We start from the raw sequence: 10,338 nt of genomic DNA, 5'->3' as shown, positions 1-10,338 counted from the left end.
GGGGGGGAATTGAAAAGTAAGTAATTATGGAGACAGAGAAGGCCTAGAATTCAGTGCTGCTTGGGTCCCACTCTTCTCCCATCCAGCTCTCGTCTTGAATATGCTCCACTCCTACCCAGGCAGGACCCAGTGGAAAACACGCCATGGTCGTCACTGTGAAGTACACGTGTTTTTGCCAGGAACAGTCACCATGAATGTGCAGTAGTGCTTAAGGAATTTATATTTATCACTCAGGATATTATAAACACATACAATCATCAAATTGAAGACCAAAGGATCGTTTTTGAGAAAGAGTCTAGCTCTCTCTATATATAGACAGATTAGGCCTAGCCTCAGTTAAGGAATGGACCCACTCAGAAGTCACTGGCTCAGCAGAACTCTAATTAATTAACTTCATTAATTAACCATGCATTTTACTGCCAATACCACCAGAACATATTCTATCGCACTCTGGTGATGGTACCTCTCTCCATATAATATTTGAGTACAAATGGATCTACTACAATCTTGAAAAAAATTCACACTAGAAATAGTTTTCACATTAGGAAACAGGAAGCATAAGATGTTTTAAAGCTCAAAGTCCAGTTTTCTGAAGGACAATAACTCAGTGCATTATAAGCTAACTCTAAAGGAAACAAAAAACAAAAGAAGGAGCACTATTTGAAAGCTCAGGTGTAGAGCAGACAGCGCTGGACTCATGGAACAAGGGCCTCTAAGAACAAGTCCCACAGGGCCTGCTGCCACAGCTCTCATAAGACTTGATCACCTTGAACTGCAAGTGCTCAAGAAGCACCTGGCCCTGCTTCCACGAGCCCGCAAGTTTTCTTGAGCATCTCACTCATGTTCGTGTCCTCAGCAACTACAGACCACACAGAACGTGCCTGGCAAATGTTAGTTCAATGAGGGAAGCAGGTGTGTGGGGAGCTAGCGGAAAAGAAAACCCATTACAGACATATCCAGAGTGCCCTGGGTTTCCTCACCAATTTATGCTTCTAGGCTAGCGATCATGACTTACCTAGCAATGAGCAATGAGAAGTTCCAGGAAAGTTTATGTAAATGAAGTATTTGAAAATCAAATACTTGCTATTTAAACCACGGGAATCTGCTACTTAAAGGAAATCTATGGTGAAGCCATTTCTAATAGGGAATAATCAACATTCTTCATAATGAATATACATTTTTATATTTTGAGTTTGCTTTAAGCAGGAGACACCTGGCTCAAACCTACACTTTGCCTCACCTTCTCTTGAGCAATCCTACTTCATACTGTCTGAAGCTCTCAGTCAGTCTAAAAGGAGATAAAAGAAACTGATATAATCCAGCTTCTGGACAAGTTTCATGAGTGTTGCTTGTGCCCTATTTTTAATTTCAGATAGCAAGAAAGTTCCCCAATAATGGAGTCCTGGAGGGCAGCTCATGTTGCATGGAAGCCAGGCTCTGGGCTATTCAGCTTCCCTTGGTTGATCCAGGATGGCCAAATAATACAAGAGCTCTCGAGTGCGGAGCTGACTGCCAAGTAGACAGCGTATCTCTAGAGCACATCTTTAAAGCAAAACCTGAAGCAACAGAGTTGGAGTCTTCTATGAATTGGCACAGGCATGAGTCCTAGTCAGAGACGCTGGGCCTACAGCAGGCGTTTGATAAGCACTTGTCAGCTGGTCGCAAGACAAAAGTATGACTCAAGTGACAAGTTTCAGAAGTTCTGGCCAAGGAGACAGTTTTGGGCAGAAGGAAAGACTCAGTGTAGCGCTTACTTAGAAACAGGAACAAGCAGGGCTGTCATCTCTAGCCACCCAGAGCAACAAAGGCAGACACTGGCCAAGGGATCGATTTGACAGTCAAAGGTTTAAAGTTTCAAGTAATGTTTCATGGATCGTGAGTAGGGTTGCCAGATTTAGCAAATGAAAATACAGGATGCCCAGTTAAATTTGAATCTCAGATAAACAATGAATAATTTTTTAAGGTAAGTATTCCCAAATATTGCATGAAACAGACTTATATAAAAAAATTTGTTTCCTGAAATTCAAATTTAACTGGGCGTCCTGTGTTTAATTTGGCAATCTTCGTCTAGAGACCGCAGAAACATACAGTGAATCACAGACCTCCTCACTCCATTCAGGTTTCTGAAACATTGTTCAAAGTAGTGCTTAAAGAGCTTAGATATGGATAATGAAGTATCTACTTGTTTAAGAGTGAAAAAAGATGTCAATGAGAGTTGCCTACTCCTAGGCCACAGTGAAGGGAGGGACAAAAGAATACAATGAGGACAGAGAGGGGCTGGCCTGGGGCGCAGTAGTTAAGTTCATGCACTCCACTTTGGCAGCCCGAGTTGGCTAGTTCGGATCCTGGGTGCCGACTTACACACCGCTTGTCAGGCCATGCTGTGGTGGCATCCTATATAGAAGAGCTAGAATGACCTACAACTAGGATATACAACTATGTACTGGAGCTTTGGGGAGGAAAGAAAAAAAAGAGGAAGATTGGCAACAGATGTTAGCTCAGGACCAATCTTCCTCACCAAAAAAAACGACAACAAACATTAATCTGTTTAAAAATCAGGACAGAATTTCTCATCTTCAGCACTACTGACATTTTGGGCCAGATAAGTCTTTGTTGTGGGGCTGTCCTGTGCATTCTAAGATGTTTAGTAGTCTCTCTGGCCTCTACTCAATAGATGCCAGTAGCACATCCTACCTTACCCCGAGTTGTGACAATGAAAAATGTCTCCAGATTTTGCCAAATGTCCCCTGGGGGCAAAATCTCCTTCAGTTGAAACCAGTGAATTAGAAGAAATGGTCAAATAAACAGAAAGTGTCATATCCACTAACCACTGGTCATATAACAAAAGATTCTTCTCAAGGGAGAAATTTGCAGCTTGCCCCAGACCCCTGCAAGCCCCTAACAAGGATGAGAGGGCCTGGTCATTTCAGCAAAGACAGTCAGAAAGTCTTCATCTGCCAGAAGCACTAGAGAAGAATCTTTGGTGAGCCAGGCCAGCGAAGCTCTGCATGACAGTGCACACACCAGAGCGAGCAGGGCGTCGTACCCAGCCTTTGAAGATGTTCCTTTTAAGTTAACCTCCCTTCCAACTAAACTTTTTCCAAATCTCTTCCTGCCATTTGGAAGTTGAGTGATTCTCAGCTGAAAAGGCCTGTATATACGAGGTGCAGATGGCAGCAGTTATGGCCCTCACCAGATGCTGCAGTCTCTAATTTGATTGAAAGGATATAATTAGACAACAGAAACACTTTAATGAAAGAGCAAAACATGGAGGGAGGGAAGGATTGAAGGCCCTTAACTGATGCCAAAACACCCACCAGTAATAGAGGCTTTGAGTCTGGGGAAAGGGAAGAGGAAAGCCCCTTAAAAGGACAGTCCCCATCCTGTTTATTTCCCCATAGACACAGGAATAGGGATTTTATTATTGTACATTTCCACTGTATTTTATGTGGGAACAATCTGATTAAAACCAGAAGAGTCTTCGGAAGAACATCAAAGAAAAACAAATATGGCTTCTGTGGTCATTATTAAAAATATTTTTACCAGCCCAATAATTTTCTTTGAAGATGAATTTTTAGAGATTGAACAGCAGCAAGTAATTTACATACTGTGATGGCCCTGGTTAACAATCCTTACTATCCTAGAAGAGAACTACTTGGTCGCCATGTTTTGATCCAACTTTAGGACACCAAGGAACACGGACGGCCAGTAAACATATCTGTTTGGAAGGTATAAAGAAACCATGGAGACGTAGTTCCGTAGGCTGATGCTGCAACCATTTGGAATCATCTTTAAAAGTTGCCTGTGCTGTTTTTACTATTTCCTAGCTTTCAAACTTTGAGTGTGAGTATACTGTTCTGCTTCTAACCAAGAATCTAACCAAACTGAAAGCAATCCAGCCCTCAAAGTCTGAAGTTGCTAATGTGGTGTGACACTCGGGTTTGGAAGCGGCTGCAGCCTCCTCAGCCCACTAGCAGCAGGGCCCCGCCCTTGCGGTAGATTGAACAATAAAAGTTTAATGCCTTGGCGTCTTGCCACGGATTAAATCAGTGGCAAGAGAAACTAGAAGCTGGGCCCAGCAGCGGGGCAGCCCTAAGCGCGTCCTGTCATAACCGGGAAGGAGAGAGGAGACCTTGCACGTGAGGTGGCCTAAAATCTTTTGTCTAAGAGGCACTTCTTAGCATCCAACTTCATTCCTCTTCAAACTGGTGCAAGTCCAGGCTAGGAAGGTGTTTACCTAGAAAGAGGATTAAAAGGAAGGGGGAGGGGGGCGGTTTCCTTAGAGGAGAAGGCCAGTTTCTGGAGACTGGCTATTTTTGAGGAGTATGGACACCCTTCTGACATTCCTACAATGGCCTCTTTCCTTTCCCTGTTCAGTCTGAACCCAGGATAACGTCTCAGAGATGAGGGCTGGGGAAGAAACAACTGCTATCTTGAGAGGAAGACGCTAAAGACAACAGAGAGAGGGAAAAAAACAGAGTGACTTTGGGCTGCTACTGCTAGACTAATACTTCTGGGTTCCAGCCGGATTCTCAAGGTCAAACTGAATATGGAAGGAATGTCAGTCATTGTTCTCACCCTTTCAGGGGCTGCACAGTGAGCCAGTCAGAAACCCACCTGCCAAGTGGCGTCAGGGCGCTTGAGGAGATCTCACCGCAAAACCTGTAGAGGTAGTCTTTTAAGGGACACGTTCACTTCCTCCTCTGTTGTCCTATTCAGGAGGCAAAAACTCAGGCAAAAGCTACAGACCCAAACTTCCGGCCTCTCTCAAGTGTTTTGCATTAACTGTTCCACAGAACAAACACAATCAACTTGGTATGTTTGAATGTTTCATTTTGTTTTTTCAAAAATGTTTTAATTAAAACAAAATAATCAGCCACGCTAAGCACACTGTCGTCTTTTAAAGGCCGCTTTAAAAATGACGATGGAACCATGGAAATAAAATTCAACTGTTGAATTCGTTTTCTTCTTCTCTTTTTTTCCCCCCTGTTTTTCTATGTCTCAGGGCTGGTGCCACCTGCTGCCTGGGCTTTCCTCTGAGAAACAGATCTCTCAACGGTTAGTTCCAAGCTCCTTCTGCTTGGGTGAACAAACCACGGGCCAGTTCTGAGGCAGGCACTATTATCTTTATGCACTACACACGGAACCATACTGAATTTCTTTTTAAAGCATTTTTTTAAAAGTCGTATTAAAGATCCAAACGTATGTGTCCGAACTTCTCCCCATGTGAATCTTTTAAAAAATTTATGGTAAAATATACATAACATAAAATTTACTATTTTAACCATTTCTCCCATACCTCTCTTAAAGTTAGCTAATAGTGAAAGGTAAAAGGTTCATTCATTCACCAAAATCAAGCCTCCTTGTCACCATTCCAGACCAGTGAATACTGGGAAAAAATCAATACATACGGACCTAGAGCAGGACCCGGCAGAGCCTCCAGGCCAAATCTGGCTCACTTCCTGTTTCTGTAAGGCCCATGAGCTATGAGAATGGTTTTTAAAATTGAAATTTTTTTTTTCTTGAGGAAGATTAGCCCTAAGCTAACATCTGCTGCCATTCCTCCTCTTTTTTGCTGAGGAAAGCTGGCGCTGAGCTAACATCTGTGCCCATCTTCCTCTACTTTATATGTGGGATGCCTACCACAGCATGGCTTGTCAAGTGGTGCCATGTCTGCACCCGGGATCCGAACCAGTGAACCCCAGGCCGCTGAAACAGAACATGCGAACTTAACCGCTGCGCCACCAGGCCGGCCCCTAAAATTTTAAATGGTTCAAAATGATCAAAAGAACAGTCAAAAGAATATTTGTGACATATAAAAATTACATGAAATTCAAATTTCAGTGTCCATTGAGTCTTGTTGGAAGACAGCCACGCCCACTGATGAACATTTTGTCTACGGCTACTTTTACCCTGCAAAGTCAGAGCTGAGTAATTGCAACAGAGACAGTACATGGCCCACAAAGCCCAAATTATTTACTGTCTGACCCTTTACAAAAAATCCCAACACTTGGCCTAGAGCATCAGATGGCATTACAGGCTCAAAAATTCTAAACTAAAGATAGCATATTGCCCATCATTCAAAAATCCCTAATTCGTATATTGTGCAGCTATTTAAAGCGATGTATTTTCTCTTCCTCATTTACTGCTGTTGATCCATCTATGCTAAATCATTAGTCAGGGTATCAATAGTATCTAAATTAAGTGTACCAACTTGCTATGTCTTAGTTGTGAGTCAAAACAGAACTCCTTTTTTGCTTTAAGATTTACAGAAGGTCTCATTGCCTATCTCAAACATTTAAATAGCCTGGTCTTGGGGCCAAAACAAATTTTCACAGAAAGATCCGAGTTGTTTGATATCATGCCAGTTTTGAGTTTCTGAAAATACTCAAAGCATAGGGCCAGCCGGTGGCGCAGCGGTTAAGTGCACACGTTATGCTTCAGTGGCCCGGGGTTCGCCGGTTCGGATCCCGGGTGCGGACATGGCATCGCTTGGCGCACCATGCTGTGGTAGGAGTCCCATATATAAAGTAGAGGAAGATGGGTATGGATGTTAGCTCAGGGCCAGTCTTCCTCAGCAAAAAAAAGGAGGATTGGCAGTTAGCTCAGGGCTAATTTTCCTCAAAAACAACAACAAAAAACTCAAAGCATAAAAGTAACTGGTATGCGTGTAAGTCCACTTTACTCCTCTCAGCCCCTATGTTGCATACAGGTAATTCTTTTAACATTAAAGAAGCCCTCAGGGCTGGCCCTGTGGCCGAGTGGTTAAGTTTGCGAGCTCGGCTGCAGGCGGCCCAGTGTTTCTTTGGTTCAAATCCTGGGCGTGGACGTGGCACTACTCATCAAACCATGCTGAGGCAGCGTCCCACATGTCACAACCAGAAGGACCCACAACGAAGAATATGCAACTATGTACCGGGGGGCTTTGGGGAGAAAAAGGAAAAAAATAAAATCTTTAAAATAAAAAAATAAAAAAAAAAATAAAGAAGTCCTCACAAGGGACAGGGCCCTGTACAGTATGAAGCTCTCACTGTTAACTGAACTCATAGCTTTTACGGCAAGACCTACCATTGGTTAATGGGAGGAATTCTAGATGAGGAGTTAGAGGAGAATGAACAGCGACTATAAAAGGCTGTTCCCAGCAAATGTAACCTGAGCTGAGAAGCTCTGTTGATGCATATCTGACAGCCCCCAAATGTAGTGAAACACCCAAGCAGGTAGTTTTCCTTGGGTGGAAAACTCAAATAGCCAAGGTCCATCCAGCCTTCTCTGCTCTTCCTATCTCTCTGCTCTCCCCTACAGTCAGTAAATTCCAGATGGGAGCCCACTTCAGACAGCCCATCAGTCCCATGACCCCCGCTGCCTTCGTCCTTGAAGAGGGAGTCTAGATTCCACCATTAACTTCTATCTTCTTCCTTATCAGTTGTGAAGGGAGGAAGGAAGAGAACCTCAAAGAAAGAATGAAAAGAAGGGAGATCATTTGGGGTTGGCTACACACTGTAATTAGAAGTCACATTGACGGGGAATGAGCTAACTGTTTTTATAAAGTCAGCATTCAAAAATGCAAACCACCAGTAATTTAAATATTACAAAATTGTGCAGAATATAAGTATTGAAATAATTTTTTCCATCCACAAAATTTTAGAGAAAATTACAGTATCAAAAAATATAAAATGGCAAGTTTGGCATATCCTCAGAGCAAAACGTGTTTTTATTTTTCCCCCCTCTGGTGAGGAAGATTGGCCCTGAGCTAACATCTGTTGTCAATCTTCCTCTTTTTGCTTGAGGAAGATTGGCCCTGAGCTAACATCTGTGCCAGTCTTCCTCTATTTTGTATGTGGGATGCTGCCACAGCATGGCTTGATGAGTGGTATGTAGGTCCACCCCTGGGTCCGAACCAACAAACCCCGGGCCAACGTGGAGCATGCGAACTTAACCCCTATGTCACCAGGCAGCTCCTAAAACGTGTTTTTTATTGGAAAGGATTTTAAAAACTCTTGGGTAGGCTCTAGACAGGATGTGATGCTGAGGACCACGTGCCATCTACCTAAAACAGCTTCTAGAACTAAAGAGGAAAACTCATAAAAGCACTGATGTATCAGGACGGTAGGGAAAGAGCTGGTGAGGCTCCGTGAAGTGGGAACTTGGGACACATCACAAAAAAATTCACAACGATTATTTATTTGTCCCCATCTCAAAGTCCCAAATAAAAGCACAGCAAGGTCTGAGGTTTAAACTACCTAAGAGGTGTTCCTTTGACCCTCCCTAGCAAAGCAAAGGTGCCTGAGGAGAGATGCCACCTTCTAACAAGCGTAAACACAGAGTTGGCTCATTTAACACTTCTCAGAGCTACCACTCCACCCGTTCCAGAAGGAGAACCACTCTGTTTCCACCCATACCTCCCTCTCCCTAGAGGACATCAAATCCTGACCACACAGATGGCAAAGTGGAGCTAAGGGGTTACTAGGTTACGGTTTTGTTGACATATACTGGCCCTCAGAAAGTTCCTCCTTCATTTCTCACAGAATGGCAAACAGGAGAAGTGATCAAACCTCCGTAGAAGTTTTTTGCCGAAGTCCCTTAGAAAGCAGCCGATCACTGGGAAACCACTTCCTGAGCCTAAGGTTTACGGCACTGAGAGATGCCTCTTCTACCCATCTAAAGCCAAGCTTTGCCTTTTTCACAGGGATTCATCAGACTGGAAGCTCCTAGCATTCCGAGGGCAAATGAGGTGTCTAGCACGTGGTGAACTGCGAAGCACTATAAACAGTCTTATTAAAACATGTTTATTGACTGCCTTCTATGTGCAGATGGGCACCTGCAGCACACCATTTAATCTTCACAACACCCTGAAAGGGAGTTACCATTATCCTTCCTTTACAGAGGAGGAAACTGAAGCTCAGGGAGCTGAAGGCACGGCCCCAAGTCACACAGTAAGGGACACGAAGTCCTATCTTTTTCACTAATCCAAGCGGGTAAGTAAACAAAGCAACTCTGAGTTTTCTTTCAGGAGCAGAGTCCTGTCTTTCCAACATCACAGTCTGCGACTTTGGGTGGAGAGCCGAGAGGCCGGTTTTCCTGCTCGGGCAAATCAGTAATGAACTCTTCCCGTCTCCTTCGCTAAGGCCCAATCCCCACACCCAAACAACCTGCCGAGAAAGTAACCGGGCCAGACAACGCCCTCTCGCCTGCTCTTCAACTTGGAAAGAGTTCTGCTGCAAGGAAGGGTGCGTGGGGAAGCTAAGCCAAGTCCCAGCTTCCATCCTGGTCCAGGGCCCCACCTGGGGAGGACCCTGGCCTTGGCATTGGCCTCGGGAGCAGGTGACCCTGTCTAACGTGTGGGGCTACCCTGGAAACGGGGCTCTGTGCTGCACCCTCAGGAGAAGCCCCCTAGACTCTGTAGGGGAGAAGTTTCCCATCACCCCTCCTTTCTTCCTCTCCAGGCTGGGCCGGCCGCTGAGTTATGGGGTAGTTCAAAGCGGCGCCGGGGACGGGAGGGGGCGTCCCGGCGGGGTACAGCGGGGCGTCCCTGGCCGGACCTGCCTCTTGCAGGGCGCGCAAGTCACCTCGAGTCCTCGCGGGGCCGGGATTACAGCGCCGGGCCAGCGGGCGCAGCCGGGACCGGGCAGCGGGGCCGGGCGGGAGGCGCGGGGGTCCGCCAACGTCAGTGGGAGGGCTGCGGGGCGCGGGGGGGATCCTGGCCCGGGGGTGTCGCCGAGGGGTTGGGGAGGGAGTGCCGCGTCTTGAGGCGGGTGGGGGAGCGTCCCGGCCCGAGGTGCGTCGCGGGAAGATTTAGGGGCGAGATCCCAGGAGGCACGGGGACAGAGGGGGCGTCTTGGCCCGGGGGGACTTGAGCAGGAGGTCCCGGGTCCTGAGACAGGGGACGTCCCAGCCCGGGGGCGTCGCTGAGGAGCTCGGCAGAGGGGACGTCCCGGCCTAAGGGGCGTCGCTAAAGGACTCCCGGGTCCCGAGGCGGTGGGCACCGGCCGGGCCCGGGGGCGTCGCTGGGAGACCTGGGAGAGTCCCGGGTCTTGGGGCGGGGGACCGGCGCGCCCCGAGGGGCGTCGCTAAGGGGCTTGCAGAAGGGGTCCCGGAGGGTAGGGGCGAGGGGGTTGGGCGCCCCGGGCGGGCTCCGCGCGGGGCGGGCGCCGGGGGTCGCTCACTCACCGGGTCCGGGGCCGAGGCCGGGGCTGGGCGCGGGCCGGGCCGCCAGCGTGAGCGCGGCGGCGGAGAGGAGGGCGAGGCGGGCGGCGGGCGGCGCCATGGGCCGTCAGTGCGGGACCCCGGGGCGCGGCCCGGGGGAGAGGGGGCAGCGCCGGGAGCCGGGGGCGGCCATGG

At 47.2% G+C, this 10,338-nt stretch overlaps 2 protein-coding genes across 5 annotated transcripts in view; one reads left to right on the top strand and one right to left on the bottom strand.

Moving 5' to 3' along the window:
• Positions 1–10,298, bottom strand: part of KREMEN1 (kringle containing transmembrane protein 1) — a 65,445-nt gene extending 55,147 nt beyond the window's left edge. For all 3 annotated transcript variants that reach the window (XM_046639167.1, XM_046639168.1, XM_046639169.1), the window contains exon 1: positions 10,168–10,298. In XM_046639167.1, the coding sequence (XP_046495123.1) occupies positions 10,168–10,264 (97 nt within the window). In that variant the 5' untranslated portion in view covers positions 10,265–10,298. The remainder of the gene's footprint in view (positions 1–10,167) is intronic.
• C15H22orf31 (chromosome 15 C22orf31 homolog) overlaps positions 8,546–10,338 on the top strand; it is a 12,076-nt gene continuing 10,283 nt past the window's right edge. Inside the window, exon 1 of one of the 2 annotated variants that reach the window (XR_006885250.1) lies at positions 8,546–8,975. The gene's annotated coding sequence lies outside the window, so the exon portion shown is untranslated. Of the gene's footprint in view, positions 8,976–9,106; positions 9,228–10,338 lie in introns of those variants that run through there. The other variant, XM_046639171.1, reaches the window with a different exon arrangement.

This window comes from Equus quagga, chromosome 15 (assembly GCF_021613505.1).
Source record: "Equus quagga isolate Etosha38 chromosome 15, UCLA_HA_Equagga_1.0, whole genome shotgun sequence".
Lineage (NCBI taxonomy): Eukaryota > Metazoa > Chordata > Mammalia > Perissodactyla > Equidae > Equus > Equus quagga.
The sequence above is the reverse complement of the archived record's forward strand: the minus strand, read 5'-3'. Positions and strand labels throughout refer to the sequence as shown.